Raw genomic sequence first — 18,048 nt, 5'->3', positions numbered from 1 at the left:
AGCATGAGTCCAGACCCAGAACAGGATTCATCCCCATGACCAGCAAACACCCCAATCCCACCGTCTCGCCGCAACCACCCAAGCAACCCAACTCCGGCAGCCCAGTCCCGTCGGCAACCTACCAACAAAAAAAAATAAAATAAAATAAAAATCAAACCACACAGGACCTACACATGCGCCCCGAGTTTCCATTACCCCTACTAAACTGTCAGCAACGAATCCCCATCCAGCTATGACTAAGAAAAACCGGAACTTGTCGCCCCGCCCTTAGCCAATCCCGATGCATGCCGTGCCCGTCGGGGGTCCCGCTTGGCTCCGTGCCGCCTTTAGGGTCCGTCGTCGGAACTACTAGTCTGCCATGCCATCTCATCTTCTCACGCCGATGCGCATCTCGTCTTTTTCTCTTTTTGCGATATGTGACTGCGGCTGCGGCGTTGGACATTTTGTTTCTTCAGATTCGCTCGTTTGTCTGGCCTTCGTACAACCCTCATTCCACCCCATCGCGAGCCCGTCCCAAGTGCTCAACCACCCTCGTATATTTAAACAGCACCTTTACGCTTCGCATCAAGGCGGACATCACCACCCGCCTCATTTCTTCATACCCGGGCACACGTCGTGTCCTGACACAGAAGCATCCCGCAATACGCTTTGTCTGAATACGGTGTGAGGGATACTCTCCACGACATGCCCCTTACATCCCGTTCCCCCAACAATATTCTAGACACACGGCTGACAACATCATGGCAGACTGTCCTCACTCGGTCCTCGGCCAACCATGTCGCCGTCGCAGACTCTGGACGCGACCGCCGCGGGCCTGCCCGAGTCGCGCGTCCTCATCATCGGCACCGGAGGCACGATATGCATGCAAGAAGGCCCAGACGGGCTCGCCCCCAGCGAGGACTTCCTGGAGACGGCCATGGCGCCCCGGCCAAGCTTCAACGACATGTCGGGACTGGATGGTTCGTCCTCGCCCACTCGTCCTTTGCCCATGTGTTTTGCACTCTTCTCAAACGACTACGCATCCTCTCTGATGACCTAGTACACGTCTACTTTTTATCATCTTGCTCAAAGAAAAAACCTTCACTCCACCCACCTCCACCACCCCCAACATCCCACAATATCACACGATGCTAACATCGTCACCACCACCAACAGTCAAGCTCCAAGCCTACCGAAGCGGCCAGCTCACCTCCCTGGCGTCCCTCCGCACGCCGCCAACGGCCTACCACCGACACATCCGCTACTCGGTGCTGGAATTCACCCCCCTGCTCGACAGCTCGTCCATCTCGGCGGGCGACTGGGCCAGCATGGCGGTGTGCGTCAAGGAAAACTACCACCTCTTCGACGGCTTCGTCATCCTGCACGGGACCGACTCGCTCGCGTACACGGCGTCGGCGCTCTCCTTCATGATGAGCAACCTGGGCAAGCCCGTCATCCTCACGGGGTCGCAGGCGCCCATCTTTGCGCTGCAGTCCGACGCCGTCGACAACCTGCTCGGGTCGCTCATCCTCGCGGGCACCTTTGTCATCCCCGAGGTCGGCCTCTTCTTCCACCACAAGCTGTACCGCGGCAACCGCACCACCAAGGTCTCGTCGGCGGCCTTTGAGGCCTTTGCCTCGCCCAACTGCGAGCCGCTGGCCAAGGTCAACGGGCTCGGCGTCACCGTCAACTGGCCGCTGGTCCTGCGCCCGACCAGCATCGCCGAGTTCCGGGTCCAGCGGCACCTCGACACGGCGCACGTGGCCTGCGTCCGCGTCTTCCCCGGCATCAAGCCCGAGATGGTGGACGCGGTGCTGCGCCTGCCCTCGCTGCGCGGGCTCATCCTCGAGACCTTTGGCATGGGCAACGTGCCCGGCGGCGAGGGCGGGCGCCTCACGCAGGTCGTCGAGGCCGCCGTGCGCCGCGGCGTCGTCGTCGTCAACGTCTCGCAGTGCGTGTCGGGCTTCGCGTCGCCCGTCTACGCGCCCGGCACCCAGCTCGGCCGCGCCGGCGTCATCTTCGGCCTCGACCTCACCGCCGAGGCCGCCCTCGCCAAGCTCTCGTACCTGCTCGCCCTCCCCGGCCTCGCCGGCGGCGACGTGGCCGGCCGCTTCTCGCGCTCGCTGCGCGGCGAGATGACCGAGATTGCCCACCCGACCTTCTCCCACCCCTCGGCGCCCCTCGAGGCCAGCGCCGCCCGCCTGACGCCCACCGAGTCCGCCTTTGCCGCCCTGGGCTACGCCATCCAAAACGACGAGCTGCCCGTCGTCAGGCAGCTGCTCCAGGGCGACGGCGGCCGCCTCCTCCACACGGCCGACTACGCCGGCAACACCGCCTGCCACCTCGCCGCCGTCAATGGCAACGCCGACATCATGCTCGAGCTGCTCAAGCGCGGCGCCAGCGTCCACGAGAGGAACCGCGCCGACAACTCGCCCTTGTTCCTGGCCACGCTGTCGGGCAACGAGGCCTGCGCGGAGCTGTTGAGGTCCGCCGGTGCCCATTTGAGCATGGAGGAAATTGAGAGGGGACCGTTGGCCAAGCATAGACAGAAGACTGCATGACTATCATGATGAATGACCCCAGCAGAGTAAACACGGATTCAATTTTTTTTTTCCCTTTACTGTTTTTAATTATACCCTTTTTCTTTTATAAACAGAAAGAAAAGGCTGCAGAAATGTCTTAGCTACGAGGAGTCTTGCATTTACACCAAAGCGGATAGTAATGGGAATCGGATCACAACTACTGTCGCATCACAGAATGTCGTATTGTTTACAAAGTCAAACAAAATCATGCATGGATCGGTCAATCCATAGTGTAGACACTCAATAAACAATCACGTCATGAAACATGCTATTTTCTACCGCCTGTTCTGGCTGTCTCGTCTTACATACACCTTGCCCGATACACCTGTTATCCAGGCCAAGGCCCCAACATGACGCCAAAGTCATACATGTTAATCAGTAATCAGTGTCCGACCAGCGCTTCGTGTATCCAGAGCCTCTACTCCTTCTCTTGCTTGCTCGGCTACCAGGTACATATCGTTAGACAGAACCACGGTGGGTAACACCTTGACGCCGTCATGATCCAGGCATTGCCGCCTCCATCTTGCTACAAATGGTATATTCACACTTTGTTGATTGCTTCTTTTATCGAAGGAAGAGATCCCCAACGCCGTTCCTTAGCGATCTGGTTCTATCCACATGGTCCAGGCCGAGATAATCATCCTCGGTTGTCGCCATGGTCCATAATTCATCGTCTGCCACAGTCAGCAGCAGCAATTGATATTTTGATTGCAGAGGCACTCACCGTCATTGAGGTACTGGGGTTTTGAGTAATTTGCCCGGCGGACCACTGCAAACTTGATCTTTTCAAAACTCTTGCCTTTGAAGCCGGTGCGCTTCTCAAGACGCTTCTTGGTGTCTGCGAATTTCTCGCCCTAACAAGTCTCAGGGTTAGTGGCTTGCTGAATACCACAATCACTGCCTCGTCTACACTTACCTCTACGAGAAGGAATTTGAATGGTACGCCGTGGACTCTATTGACTTCGTTCTGGAAGTGAAAGACTTGTATAAAGTTCTCATCGGGTGCTGCGGCCTCCTCATTCGACATCCGCTCGGCGTAGAGTTGCGTGTACTCGTTGAGGTTCATAATCGGGTGCTCCCTTCGGGGTTCACGATAGAATCGATTTGAGCTCGTCTCATACACTCTTATCTTGCCGCCTTCCTGTTCGTCGGGTATTTGGGCTTTCTTCACCAGAGCCTGGATCAGATCGTCAATGGTGCCGGTTTTTGGAACGAGCAAATCAAAGTGATCCTACAGACAGCTGTTAGTGAATTCAGGTGCTGCTGGGGCAATTCTTGATCGCGCATATACCTCTCTGGTAATACCCTCGCTCAACCAAGTGAGCTTGATGCTCTTCTTGGTGTCTAGCTCCGCCAGGCTCATCTCCAATACCTCAAAGTAGAACGCATCTGCCCGTTGGCTAGAATTGAGACTATTTCCCATTGGGTTTAATATCTGCCTTAGGCTGGGGTTTGTTCCACGTCGGACCGGCGCTTTCGGGTTGTTTGTCGTGGCGTTGACGGTCCAAAGGCGAATATGCGTGGACGGAATGCTCAAGTAAGAGCCAACTCGCTCCGACAATGTGTCATAGTTAATCTTTGAGTTGAGAACGAGGTCAAATGGCGGATACTGGTTCTGGTCGCATCTGGTTGGGTGGGGGTGAAACCTGACAGTTCTCTTGTTCTCGAGGAAGTCGTAGTATTCTCTGGCGTCCTCAAATCGCTCCAATGATCGAATACTAAATTGTTAGTAACTATAAGGTAGTCTGCAGAAGCGGCAACTTACGGCTCTTGCAGGGGCCTGTCTTGCGCCTGTGTTTTTTCTGCTGAGCGTCCAGATGAACGCTGGAAGCAAATAATATCACCATCCTGCAGCTCAGCAACTTTGAGGGTCTGCTTGGCTTTCAGAGGTTCAATCATCGTTGGTTTGATTTCCTAGACAGGTCAGTATAATACTCGGACTCGGGGTATGGCTTTGAAGTTGGAATGCCATACCTCCCACAGAAGAAGCTTCTCCTCCGCAGGTAGCTTGTCGCCCCAGCCCATCTTCTCAAAGGATCTGAGGAACCAAGTCCTCAACCTTCTTCTCCTTGCCAATGTAGACATGGCCAACGCCACGTAGACTTTGAGCATCGGCGTCAAAGTGCTTGAGAAACAAGAGAATAGTATCATTCTTGACGACTACACCATTTGCCTGGCTCTGGTATGATGGCCAGATGGGCTCGCCATTCGCGTCCAGCTGGTCAGCAACTTCAGCCCAGACTCGCAGGCTAGTGTCCCTGTGTGCGGCAGATCGACTGTATATTTCTTCAACTGTTGGGCGGAGATCCATAATGGGCTGATCGGGCCGGATGGTCTTATTTTGTCGATTCACCATCAGCCAGAGTCTCACCTTGCGAGGATCTTGGCCCATGTCATCTGCAACCTGGCTGGTGAACTCTTCCATGGTCATTGCGCGACGGACTCGGTACGATCGTGGCGAAGCCTCATCAGGGTCCTGGTTCGAGTCAAAGGTACACAGATCTGTACCGCCGTAGTGACGGAATGTGTCGTCTGTGATAACCTTGGCCATCATGTAAAGATGTGCTTCCCGCTGCTCACGCCTACGGGCCTCTTTGAGGGCGTTTTCTTCTTCAAATCGTTGTTCTGCAAAGATGTTAGCCTGTTTTCGGAACTTCTGGGACAATGGGAGGCATACGCAGATGCTGAGGAATATCATGCTTCTCTACACTGCACAGAATCTTATCAAGCTTCGACTGGCGGATATAGACCAACATATATGCGCTGTTCTGGCGAATGATTGGGGCCTTCTTTTGGAGCGGAGCACGAGGATACCCGTTGGGAGTTCTGTACTCTCCACCAAAATTGTCCTCCAGAACTTCTCTAGATGTGGCACGTGTGACTTTGTCGTCGTCATATTTGTAGAACCATCCATCCTTTTCCGGCTTGATAAAAGCATAGTAGTGCCCGGCGTTCAAATCACCACTGTGGACGAGTACTCCGTGAAGCTGGTATGTCCAAGGTTCGGATTTGTCGGCATCCTCTATCAGATAAGGTGCGGCATCGAAGACGTCGGGAAATTCATAACGGTCATTGATCTTCATCATCATATCCCTCTGAATATCGTACTCGAATCGCTTGAGCTGCAGGTGCAGAACGTCGGGGAAACTGGTAAAGATAACACCCTTGTTGGCATCCTGCAACTTGTGCTCGTCTCCGGCAAAGTACTGGTTTTCCCCGTCCATCTTTTCAACTTGAATATAATCTTGGAAACTTTCCAGCAGGTTCTTGTTGCCACTGACATTGAGCTGAATATCCCAAAAGTCCTCAATGCGGCTCGATTCGTAGTCCACGTTGATACAAGAGATGTACGTTTTGATCTTGCCACTGAACATTTCTGGGAGAACGTTTTCGGCCTTGGTGCCCTTCATCTTCTCCTCCATCCGTTCCATCAGTTTTCGTGACAGTTCTTGGACATCTTGTTGTTCAAAGATGTGGCGCGTCTCCCAACCGAATGATTTCGTCAATTCGTTGGTCCCGACTGCTTGATCGGAGGTCTGGAGTTGGTAGAAGAGTCGTTGAAGTGTGTAGGCAGAGTTTTGCATGCTCTCGTCATTCTCTGTCGGAATTTCGTAAACAGCCTAAAGCCTGTTAGTTATGCAAGAAGAAATCAGGGAAGGGGGCGAGAGTAGAAATCTACCTTGCGGAAGGCATTGGTAAAATAGAGTGACTGGAGCAAACTGTTCAGGTAGCAAGTGGCACCTTGGTTTTTCAAACCGACGTAGCCGGTTTCCTTCTTAGAGTCGTAGTTGATAAAGTTGTGCCACAATACACCAGTCTCGTCCTCCACAACACGAACGTAGGCCGTTATGTTTGCTGCGTCATTCTCACACAAAGGCCGCGTGCCGTGTTCCCAGGGTACGTTGAACATTCTTCGATGCTCGACAAACCGAGTGAAGCCCCAATCGCCCTCCTCCTTGGTGAATCTGTGGTGCGCGGCATGATGAACGTATAGGCTCGGATCGTTGGGATTCCAAAGGACGAGAGCAAATTGTACACAGGAGCTCCAGTTGTCTGGCACAGCGTCGGCTTCAAAACCATGTTCCAGGTAGATGGAGCATTGGTCAGTGTTGTTGCCGTGGGGGAAGAGGAGGATTCGCCTATGACGTCAAGGGAAGGTGTTAAAATATGCATGTATTCCGTCACGGACAGGAACGAAGTCCCAGAAGGTATTGCTGGGGTCTACACGTACCATGGGTAGCCACCAGCCTGGAAGATGGGGCCATGCTCCCTCTTACCCATACTCCTCCAATTCTCGACAGTCCATGTGTTGTGGGCGTCTTCGAGGATCTTGGGTTCGTCTAGCAACGGGGGCAGGACGAGTTCTCTCATAGCATCATCTAGAGCGCCCCATGTAAGTTGGATTTGTACCATATATAGAGCGTCGTGGGATTGTCCGGTTGAGGGGCAAACATACAGTCGTTAGCCAGCGGAAGGTCCTGGAGTTGTTGATCTAAATCGCCCTGTTCGAGCCCGTCGGGATTGATGATGGCGACAGAGTCCTTTTCTGGAGCATTGACGACACCGACATAGTCGTCCGTGTCCACCACCATCTCATTGGGGGAGTCAACATTGTAGCTCTGTCGGTTTCGAGAATGCTTGTTAGTCTTTGGTCTCGTGCGATGAGGCAAGTAACGGGTAGGGAATTCCATGGTGGGCTATGCAACAAAAGAATAGGACAGCGGCACAGCAGGACCGCGACAATATCGTGTTGCAGTTGGATGACGGCGCGCCACAAAAATGCAAAAAAGGTCTGGCATAGGGATGGATGAAATCGGGCATCAAAACATGTCGCAGCAACCGTCGCAGCAACCGTCGCTTCTCGGCCCTGAGGCAGATGCTTGACTGTGCAATAAACGCAAGATCAGGCCTGGTAATGGGGCTCTTTGTTCTGATTGAGTGCAAAGGCGGGCAGTAGTACAAATGGCACCGGGTCAGTGTCTATGAAGCGACATGGAGGGTCATGATGCCAATGGCGAAGCAGCCAGGGCTGAGGGCATCTGGGGCGAGGTTGACCTCCAGATTTGAACCGAGAGGCCGCGGCCAGCTGTCGCAGCTGTTCGGTCTCATGACGGTTTGAAGAAACATTGCAGGTGCCAAAGTACTCGAGTACCAAACAAAACTCGGAGGGAAGGTGCATCGCCGGGGAGGGCATGTTCGCTCGAGGTTCTCTCTTACCATCTTGACGGCAGCCAGCAGGACGAAGCCAGCTCAAGCTCCACACAGCTCCCGGATCAAAAGCTCGCACCGCCAGAAAAGCACAACCGGCAGACACGGTCCGCGCAGACAAAGAACGTGGGCGCCAGACTACCTACTTATCCAGGTCGATGGAGGGATTGGATGCTGCAATCGTGCGTGTCAGTACTGGTGAGGCTCAAGACAGCCTTTCCGGCAACGCGGCAACGGTTCGATGGACGGCGTACGGCGGGGAAGGTGCGGACGGCGTGCCTGCACAAGTGGTGGTTGTGAGTGACACGTTGGTACTCGCTCGTGCTTTTGCGTGTGTGCAATATTCAGTGTGTGTAATGTCTGGTGCGTGTGCTTATGCTTGGACGGGCAAGACGGGTGGCAAAGGGCGGCGGCGGCGGCAAACACGACGACGACGTCAACGTCAGGCAGACAAATCGACATGCAGCACCAGCTCTGCGGCACCAGGATGCGGATACGTACTCTGCACCAACAGACAGAGCTGCTCGAGTCTGCTTAAGTGGGTAACAGACACAACCGAGCTGAAGTGGACGGTGCGCACACAGGATGGGGGGGCAAAACTTCGGTCTCAATGCGGGGTGCCAGAGAGACGCAACAACACCTTGTCTATTGTGCAAAATTACAGTCGAGAGACGTGAGGAGCACCGTCGAATGAACAATTGGAACAATGGGGAGAATATACAGCTGAATTCTCGGCATTGGCGGTTTGGAAGCCTCCTTTGCTGCTGCGACAGGTGGCGAGGCAGGGATGTGTGTCACTCAGTTTGTCAAGGGCTTGACTTGAGTGTGATAGCGAGGAGGAACACTTGGTAAAGGCACCATGAGACAAAGCCAAACTAGTGGGACTCGACAACAACGGGCGGAGTTGTACGCAGTAAGGGTATGATGGCTGACGCATATCGGCCGGTCATGGTCAGTTAACAATAGACCACCACAATCGGTGAGAGAAGTCTTTCACTGTCATGGCGCGGGAATCGTTCTGGAAGTTCTAACCAAGTATCCCACTAACAATAACCGACGGTTGTCTCAGACTCTAGCTCCACGCCACCCATGGCGTCTCCCTGTATCAGAGCAAGCTCGAATTCACAACAGCAAAGGAACGCCGCCAGGCAAGCCGAGTTCCGTGGACTTGGTGAGCCGGTTCATTTTGACTATAATCCGTCTAGAGGACTCGGCATATGCTCTCCCATTGACAGGACGCACGCAGGCTAGGCATTTATCATTGAGGGATGGAAATGACGGACTACCGGTGTCGATGCCGGAAAGGCTATGTCAGATGCGAACAGGCCACAATAAACATGTAGGCTTGATCCTGGAGGATATGGTCTTATACTCCTCCACAAGGGATGGGACGGTTATGCACTCCGCACCGGACGAGACGCCGAAGGCTGAAACCCATTGATGCTGCGGTGCGCCACCTACAATGAGCACTTGTTTCTCGGGCTCACTCAACGGCAATTGAGCTCCTCGGCCGTGACTTGTACGGCGTACAAAAGTGTGTGTAGGTTGTCGATAGAGCTGAAAGACAACCCCTGGAGAGCACGTTGTCAACCGCGGTCGAGTAGCCGTGGAAGCTATTAGGGCAGTAGTTTGAAGCAACATCAACTACTCGGTGCTCCCATGTCGGGTCGTACAACGCCTGGTCCGGAGAGGGACGGAAGACGGGAGACGGGAGACGGAAGGTGAACGGCGGGCTGACTGACTGTCTTATGCAAGTGTCTGGTGCTGAGTCTTCAAATGCCTGGTTCTCTATCCACATGCTTCATCAGTTGAGTGCATCTGGGCTTCGAGTCAAACTGCAGAAGAACTCCATGCAGTTTGACATGTGCTGACGGCAACTTGATACTTTACTTTATACTGCGTACATTCAGTGTCACCCTGGGAAGTGCCCGTCACGGCCTGCGAGTGGGCGAGGCCTGTCACATGTCTGGCGTGTGGTGTGTCGACTCAGAACTCAGCACGTACGCGGTGCCTATGACTGGCATTTCGCGCCTGGACTAGCACACCGGCTCCCGAAATTGGCACCACAATGGGCGACCCCCTCTCCAGAATGCGCCAATCCCGCGAATGAGCCGCCCGTCGCTCTGCCGCTAGCCATGCAGCTTCTGCACCACGGCTCGTTGGCCTGCGATGGCTTTGGCCCTGCAGCTCGCAGGTGTCCGGCAGGTGCTCTTGTTGAGTCTTGTGGCTGTTTCATGCTCTTGTGCGCCCGATACCGCTCCTGGTCATGCCATCGAGCATTGCCGGCAAAATAATATGCAAAACTAGCTGCAACTCTGCCATGCATAAACCTGGAGCATTGTACAAGCATGTGAGCCTTGGAAGCCTAACCCCAAAGTTGGCCTTGGGCGAAGCGTGACTCTCCAAGGTGCTGCACACGACAGACAATGCCATCTCGTTTGACCCAACTTCCCCTTTCCAAGCTGCAATCCCCCTCATACACCATCGCAGCAGCTGACTCGAACAGGCCGACATCTTGAAAAGTGTCTCTCGTGCGCATATAATCCTCCTGTCCCCGAGTTGAAGCTCCCACTCGCCTTTCTGCCCTGTGGACCCCTCCGATCTCACTTCCCATTTGAAGTTCCCACCCACCCCGAAAAGGGCACACGACCGATCTCGCTCACGAGCTCCCAGTCCAACAAAGCACCCCATATCTACATTGCAAGAGAGACTGAAGAACAAACGTAAACCGTGCTCCCTTCACATCACCCAGCCGCTGCATGGAATTCCAATCATGTTCTCCGCCGCGCTGTGCAAGACCGGCAAACGGTGCGGATTGAGCCGCGGCGCCGTGCTCGCAGCAGCCAGAAGCCCAGTCACCGGGCCGGAATGTACATCACCGTCGCCTTCACCAATCTGTCGACGACATGGGCAACAGCAGCAATCTCGCAAAGCCAGCAACGGCGCCTGGAGGCCTGTATCTGTTCTGGACGGGTATGTGCTCCCCACGGGAATAATTCCCCTACCTCGTCAGACAAACTCCCTAATAGGAACATGTATAGATGGGTGGCGAGAGAAGCAAGGCCCATAAGCTTGCGACAGCTTATGGTCTTTGGCCGCTCTCTGACCGAGTCGCGCCTCATCAGCTCAGCAAACTATGTCCGGACAGAGCTCCCAGCCAGGCAAGTTGCAGTCAAGTCCCTTTCCTCCCCAACGAAACAAATTGAACTTGATTTGCTGACGGCTTCCCTTGCTTTGCAGAATAGCACATCGTCTCCGAGACATGCAACAGCTGCCCTACGTCGTCGTAACCAATCCGCACATCAGCGAAGTCTACGACCTATACTACAAGGCATTTGACCAATTCCGCAAACTAAAAGAAATCAAGACCCTAGAGGACAACGATAGACTGTGCGACATTATCCGCCACAACCTCAGGAGCCACTTGACCGTGATCCCCAAGCTGGCAATGGGCATCCTCGAGTGCGGCGGGCTCATGGACCCCCAAGAACTCGACAAATTCATGAACACCATTCTCAGATCCGTAAGTCCCCGCCCTCCGCAATCCCAACGCAGCGCTTTGCTCTCCCGCAGCCAAACTCACACCCCCCCGTCTTCAGCGAATATCCCGCCGCGTCATTGCCGAGCAACACCTCTCCCTCACCGAAACCTTCAACTCGCCCTACTTCTCGCCCGGCGCGAAGCTCTCCGAGTCCGACTTCATCGGCGAGGTCTTCATCAAGTGCTCCGCCAAGGATGTCATCACGCGCTGCGCCAAAGCCGTCACGGCCCTCGCCCGCTCCACCAACGGGCCCGACGCGCCCATCCCCGAGGTCAACGTCGTCGGCCACCTCGACGCCAGCTTCCCCTACATCCTAAGCCACATCGAGTACATTGTCGGCGAGCTCCTCCGCAACTCGGTCCAGGCCGTCATTGAGCGGCACCAGAAGCAGCCGGACCCCTCGTCGCCCCCTCCCCCCGTCGAGGTGACCATTTGCGAGGCCCAAGAACACGTCATATTCCGCATATCCGACCGCGGCGGCGGCATCCCCCGCGCCGAGCTCCCCTACCTGTGGTCCTTCTCCAAGGGGCCGCAGTCGGCCAAGCACCTCGAGAATCTCGGCCAGGTCCCCCGCATGGCCGCTACAATGGAGGAGCTCCACGTCCAAGACGAGCTGGGCCGCGCCGACCTCAAGGCCCCCGCCGCCTACCAGAGCTCCCTGTCCTCCCTGACCAGCCGGCCTCCCAACCTGCGCCTGGGCATGGGCCTGCCGCTGAGCAGAGTATACGCAGAGTACTGGGCCGGCAGTCTGAATCTGCACAGTCTGGAGGGATACGGCGTGGATGCGTTCCTGCAGATATCCAGACTGGGCAATAAGAATGAGCAGCTCGTTACAAGAGCAAGCATGGACTCTGTCTAGCCTCTGGCGTCTAAGGCTTGTATCGAATCTTTGCTAGCGTACAGCATGCGCAAGTGAGTACCATGTATTTTCGACAACATATGTAGGGAGGGCGGAATTAAGCAATTCAGGACATTTTGGCATACCTGGTTATTAGCAGCGGTCAAGTTTGTCTAGCCGTGTGTATAGTTCTTCATCATTTCTTTCTTTCTTTTTTTTTTTTTTGGGTTTGGCAAACGAGACCCATACGAGCATGGAGTTGGTGAGCTGGGGCATTGAATCTACACACGATTGGACCAAGACGGCATGTTACATATACAAGAGGCTTTTACACTCAGCAACTGGCTTCAACTCGAATAAACGAAAACTGTGATTGAATTACCTCCGCCAAGCAAAGCACTCGGCTGACAGAGAAACGGTGTTGGAGTATAAAACGAGCAAATAAAATAAGGCTACATGATCAAAAAACAGCTTGCGTTGCACGCGCCCCTGTCTGATTGTAAATAAAAGAGGCCTTACTTTTCCTTGACTGCACAGTCTATCATAGACCTGACACAAAGAGTCAAAGAGCTCCAAGTTGCTGCAAGGACCCCTCTACTAACCCACCGAAAGCATAACTCACGGGGCTCTCTGTCTCTTCCGTAGTACTAGCAGGTTACCTTGGTATCCATAATGCCCTCTTCCTCATCAACTATGGTATTCGTTGACCATGACCTTGTTTAAGAAAAAAGAGAAATTACAGTCATTTCAGACTCCTGCCCCCCAAACACGCATCAGACGAGCAGGAAAGAATATTCCGGCTTGTCCGACATTAAAATTGCCTTCTTGTGAAGCCATTCATGAATTAGCGGCGGCCATGACTGCGGACAGCACTGCCCTGCATCTGCTCGAGCTCGGTTTCCAGCTGCTTGATCTGGGCGTGGGTCTGTTCGAGGTCCTTGTTGAGGCGGTCGCGCTCGGCAATAAGCTTCTGCTCCCACTGTCGGAACCGCTGCTCTTCGATCTTAACCTGTTCGGTGAAACGCTTGCGCAGAGCCTCTTCCTCTTCCTTGAATTTGGGGTTGTCCAGCTTGCGGGGCCGGGCCTCGCCAAATTTACGAGTCTCCATCTGCTGAGCACGGTACGCCTCGTAGTGTAGCTCCTCCGTAGTGTGAATAAGGTCAAGCATATGGGTTCGGATCAAGATGGAACGAAGCTTCTTGAAGTCGCAGTGGTCCTCATTCTCGACCTCGGCAACACCCCATGAGTATTGACGGCCCTTGACAATGCGGCCGTCGTTGGTCTTGACGTCCTTCTCGGAACCGATAACGGCGAAAGGCATAGCAGCCATGAGGCTTCGCGCGTGTTGAGCAGCAGCTTCGTCATCCTCCTCGATAGGGGGTTGATAGATCTTGATGTTCTGAGCTTCAATAACAGAGATGATCTGGGGGGGGGTTGTTAGTACTTGGTACGGGGATAGAGTAGGCTGTTGTGGAATATCATACTCTCTGCTTGAACCTGGCCAGGTCAGCGGGGCTCAGCGTGTCGGCCTTGGCAATAACAGGGATCAAGTTGACCCGAGAGCAGAGTCTCTTCATGACTTCAATGTCGAGGGGCTTCAGAGTGTGGCCGGTGGGGCGGATGAAGTACAAGCAGGCGTGGACTCGAAGGTCAATCTTGTCCTGGCGGCGAGGCTGCTGCTCCTGAAGCATGTAGGATTCGTGCTGGTCGTCGAGGAACTCGATAATGGGCATCCAAGAGTCACGATTGTTGACATAGTCGCCGAATCCGGGAGTATCAATGACGGTCAGGCGGACTGATTCACGGTTAGTCGTCGGGGACGTGATCATGCTTTGCTAGGTTACTGCATACCCTTGAAGAACTTCTCCTCGAGCTCAGCCTTGGTGATCTCAATTTCGACAGTCTTGTCGACTTGCTTCTGGTGTCGGCGCTTGTGGTCGGCATAGTTCTTGATGGTGGTGGAGAAGAGAGTGTTGATGAAGGTGGTCTTGCCCAGGCCAGACTCGCCAGCAACCTACGACTTACGTCAGTATTAACCCAATCAACAGACGATCGAAGAAAATAGTGGGAGCTCCTCTATTCGTTTAATCAACATACCATGATGGTGAAGCTGGCTCCCCGCTTGGCGACAATTTTGTGTCGCTGGTTGGGGAGGTTGGCAATGCCAATCGATGAGGCGCTCTCAGCAGCTGGTGCCATCTTGAAGACGCGTGAGAAGGAACGGTGTATGGGAAGCAATCGGTCTTGAAGCTAACAATAAGCACACAGTCTGAGGCAGCTGTGGAAAAGAACGAGGAGACACCAAAGGTCGAAGACGGGACCGAATTGAAGGATGGAGTCGGAGGCAGGTGGAGGTTGTAGCTTACTTACTCCGTGCTTCAGGGGCAGCATCAAGCCAGACTAGAAGGGGGGGTTGCTGGTCAGAAGTCCTCAACGTGCCCCATCTCATCAATCAAACCATCCATTGACAGCCCCAGTCCAAAATTACTGCCCTTGGTTGGCTGGCTGGAGCCATGGCCACACGGGGGTGCAGGTACTGGTCCCCTTTTCCTTCCCAACGGTGTCCATTACTACGCGGTCGGGGCACCAGGCTTGGCCCAACAAGGCTTAGATCTCAGACCAGGAACAATTATCTACCGGCCCCTCCATTGTATGGCTACCCAGGCACGCAGCAACTTACAATTTCCCGAGAAAAAGTAGGTCTGTGTTATCGATAAGGCCGATGTCGAAATTTTGGTGTCATACTCAGCGGCATCTTCGAACTCTATGGCCTTGCAGGTAGATGGCAACAATGAAGACTGACTTCAAGGTAAGAAGTGCACTTATTTTTTTTTTTTCTTTCTTCTTTCTTTCTTCACGTCTCATCCGTTGTAAACGTTTACCTCTTCATCAGGACAAAGCTCTAACCTGCGCAGTTCTCGAACTTGCTGGGTACTGTCTACTGCCAGGGCAACTTGCTCTTCAGTCCAGATGGCACCCATCTCTTCTCGCCAGTCGGCAACCGAGTGACCGTATTCAATCTAGTAGAGTAAGTATATTCATGCGTGCAATATTGAAGCCAATTGGTCATTGACCTAACGCCGTGTTGCGCAGAAACAAATCTCACACGCTACCCTTCGCCCATCGCAAAAACATTTCACGAATCGGTCTCACACCCCGCGGCAACCTCCTCCTCACTGTTGACGAAGATGGTCAGGCCATCTTAACAAACGTCCCTCGCCGAATTCCCATATACCACTTTTCTTTCCGATCCAAGGTCACGGCTCTCTCATTCTCTCCCTCGGGAAGGCACTTTGCGGTTGGGCTGGGGCGCGTCGTCGAAGTTTGGCATGTGCCGTCAACGCCCGATACCAATGCCGAAGGCGGGCTCGAGTTTGCACCCTTCGTTAGACATCATAGACACACTGGACATTTCGATGACGTGCGACACATCGAGTGGTCAAGCGACTCCAGATTCTTCCTCACAGCATCCAAAGATTTGACGGCGCGAATATGGAGTTTGGATCAAGAGGAAGGCTTTTCTCCTACCTTTTTGTCAGGTCACAAGCAAGCCGTCCTTGGTGCTTGGTTCTCCGAAGACCAGGAAACAATCTATACTGTTAGCAAAGACGGCGCTGTGTTTGAATGGCGCTATGTTAAGCCCATCAATCCCAAGGAAGATGAGGAGATGCGCGACACAGACGACGATTCCGATATGCGATGGAGAATAGTACAGAAGCATTACTTCATGCAGGGAAGCGCCCATGTCAGATGCGCCGCCTTCCATCCCGAATCAAACCTCCTGGTGGCCGGGTTCTCCAACGGCATCTTTGGGCTGTACGAAATGCCCGACTTTAACAACATTCACAAGCTCAGCATTTCTCAAAACGACATTGACTTTGTCACGATCAACAAAAGCGGAGAGTGGTTGGCGTTTGGGGCTTCAAAACTAGGACAACTGTTGGTGTGGGAGTGGCAATCGGAATCGTATATCCTGAAGCAGCAAGGCCATTTCGACTCTATGAACTCGCTGGTGTACTCACCCGATGGACAGCGAATCATTACCACCGCAGACGACGGAAAGATCAAAGTTTGGGACATTGAATCCGGATTCTGCATCGTCACATTTACAGAACACACCAGCGGTGTGACAGCATGCGAGTTCGCCAAGAAGGGAAATGTACTCTTTACGGCCAGTTTGGACGGTTCTATTCGAGCGTGGGATTTGATTAGATACAGAAACTTTCGTACATTCACGGCGCCGACGCGACTCTCATTCTCATGCATGGCTGTCGACCCAAGTGGTGAAGTGGTTGCCGCAGGCTCCCTTGACTCTTTCGACGTCCACATTTGGTCTGTACAAACCGGTCAGCTTCTCGACCAAATGTCGGGTCACGAAGGTCCCGTCTCGGCATTGGCATTCTCACCAAACGGTGATTCTCTGGTCAGTGGCAGCTGGGATCGCACCGCACGAATTTGGTCCATCTTCAGCAGAACCCAGACGAGCGAGCCCCTTCAGCTACAAGCAGACGTGTTGGACATTGCGATACGGCCAGACTCATTGCAGCTGGCCATCTCCACGCTCGACGGACAGTTGACATTCTGGTCCATGGCCGATGCCGAGCAGGTTGCTGGCTTGGACGGTCGCCGCGACGTTTCGGGTGGGCGTAAATTCAGTGACCGCAGGACAGCAGCCAACGTCCAAGGGACCAAAAGCTTCAATTCCATTCGGTACAGCACCGACGGAAGCTGTCTTCTTGCCGGCGGCAACAGCAAGTACATTTGTCTCTACTCGGTAACCACCATGGTGCTCCTCAAGAAGTTTACCGTCAGCGTGAACCTCTCCCTGTCGGGAACCCAAGAATTTCTCAACAGCAGACGCCTCACAGAAGCAGGGCCTGTGGACGAACTAGACGACCAAGGCGAGGCCTCGGACCGCGAGAACCGCATCGACTCGAGCCTTCCTGGCTCAAAACGCGGCGGCGACCCGTCTGCGCGCAAGAAACTGCCAGCCGTTCGTATCAACGGCATCGCCTTTTCACCAGCCGGAACGGCCTTTTGCGCCGCATCAACAGAAGGTCTACTCATTTACAGCCTCGACGAGACAGTTCAATTCGATCCGTTTGACCTCAACATGGAAATCACGCCCGCGTCGACGTTGCACGTTCTCGAATCCGAAAAAGATTACCTCAAGGCCCTCGTCATGGCGTTCCGTCTCAACGAAGCCGGTCTCATTAAGCGTGTGTTCCAGGCCGTGCCCCCGCCAGACATAGCCCTCGTAGTAGGGGACTTGCCCACCGTTTACGTATCAAGATTACTGCGGTTTGTGGCGGCGCAGACCGAAGAGTCGCCACACATTGAATTTTGTCTACTGTGGATAAAGGCACTTGTCGACAAGCACGGCAAGTGGTTGACGGTAAACAGGGGCAAGGTGGACGTCGAATTGCGAGTTGTTTCACGCGCAGTCTCCAAGATGAGGGATGAGATTAGAAGGTTGGCAGACGAAAACGTTTACATGGTGGATTACTTGTTAGGACAGGCCGGCAAGGAGATTGCCATGGACAAGGGCGTGAAGACGGTAAAGGGTGGCGAGAGAATGGCCATTGATCTGGCGGATGGGGAGGAGGACACTGACGACGAGGACGAGTGGATTGGGTTAGAATAGGCGTTTTATGTAAATACCAGTTCAAAAGCTCGCTTTGGAGCCACCGTTTTGTCGAGCCCGGTGTTGCGAATCGGGGGCGCGGACGTGACGCACATGTTCCATGCCCAGACACAGCGCGCGGCGCCCAGAACAAATGATTGTCTCGGGTCACATTCGCATACCAAGCCGACAAGGAGTCAGGCTACGGAGTACATGACATCTTACCCCACAAACCCAGCCCGTCGCCTCCGCATCACGCCTCCACTGTCAAAAAATC

At 54.0% G+C, this 18,048-nt stretch overlaps 6 protein-coding genes across 6 annotated transcripts; 3 read left to right on the top strand and 3 right to left on the bottom strand.

The window, feature by feature from the left end:
• Positions 1-358: 358 nt before the first annotated feature.
• J3458_003671 (uncharacterized protein) lies at positions 359-2,831 on the top strand (the record flags this gene model as incomplete). The annotated part of the gene is made up of 3 exons (XM_066117889.1): positions 359-663; positions 748-959; positions 1,156-2,831. 3 exons carry the CDS (start codon positions 359-361, stop codon positions 2,538-2,540), a joined length of 1,902 nt encoding a protein of 633 aa, XP_065977681.1. The 3' UTR covers positions 2,541-2,831.
• A 294-nt stretch (positions 2,832-3,125) lies between these two features.
• UBP15 (ubiquitin-specific protease ubp15) lies at positions 3,126-7,781 on the bottom strand (the record flags this gene model as incomplete). Its single annotated transcript, XM_066117888.1, has 12 exons — positions 3,126-3,235; positions 3,286-3,415; positions 3,478-3,792; positions 3,853-4,279; positions 4,327-4,475; positions 4,536-4,568; positions 4,621-5,186; positions 5,239-6,181; positions 6,241-6,700; positions 6,793-6,940; positions 7,018-7,180; positions 7,779-7,781. The coding sequence occupies 12 exons, from the start codon at positions 7,779-7,781 to the stop codon at positions 3,126-3,128; spliced, it is 3,447 nt and encodes a 1,148-aa protein (XP_065977680.1).
• Positions 7,782-9,252: 1,471 nt separating this feature from the next.
• On the bottom strand, positions 9,253-9,567 carry J3458_003669 (uncharacterized protein; the record flags this gene model as incomplete). The annotated part of the gene is made up of 1 exon (XM_066117887.1): positions 9,253-9,567. One exon carries the CDS (start codon positions 9,565-9,567, stop codon positions 9,253-9,255), a length of 315 nt encoding a protein of 104 aa, XP_065977679.1.
• A 975-nt stretch (positions 9,568-10,542) lies between these two features.
• Positions 10,543-12,169, top strand: PKP2 (Plastidial pyruvate kinase 2; the record flags this gene model as incomplete). The annotated part of the gene is made up of 3 exons (XM_007808620.2): positions 10,543-10,742; positions 11,010-11,292; positions 11,369-12,169. 3 exons carry the CDS (start codon positions 10,543-10,545, stop codon positions 12,167-12,169), a joined length of 1,284 nt encoding a protein of 427 aa, XP_007806811.2.
• Positions 12,170-12,992: 823 nt separating this feature from the next.
• Positions 12,993-14,347, bottom strand: spn4 (Septin spn4; the record flags this gene model as incomplete). The annotated part of the gene is made up of 4 exons (XM_007808621.1): positions 12,993-13,571; positions 13,633-13,943; positions 14,000-14,162; positions 14,246-14,347. The coding sequence occupies 4 exons, from the start codon at positions 14,345-14,347 to the stop codon at positions 12,993-12,995; spliced, it is 1,155 nt and encodes a 384-aa protein (XP_007806812.1).
• Positions 14,348-14,896: 549 nt separating this feature from the next.
• On the top strand, positions 14,897-17,998 carry PWP2 (U3 snoRNP protein). The gene is made up of 3 exons (XM_007808622.2): positions 14,897-14,957; positions 15,064-15,176; positions 15,242-17,998. The coding sequence occupies exons 1-3, from the start codon at positions 14,931-14,933 to the stop codon at positions 17,790-17,792; spliced, it is 2,691 nt and encodes an 896-aa protein (XP_007806813.2). The 5' UTR covers positions 14,897-14,930; the 3' UTR covers positions 17,793-17,998.
• Positions 17,999-18,048: the final 50 nt, after the last annotated feature.

The sequence above is a fragment of the Metarhizium acridum genome (assembly GCF_019434415.1).
Source record: "Metarhizium acridum strain ARSEF 324 chromosome Unknown scaffold_13, whole genome shotgun sequence".
Taxonomy (NCBI): Eukaryota; Fungi; Ascomycota; class Sordariomycetes; order Hypocreales; family Clavicipitaceae; genus Metarhizium; species Metarhizium acridum.
The sequence above is the reverse complement of the archived record's forward strand: the minus strand, read 5'-3'. Positions and strand labels throughout refer to the sequence as shown.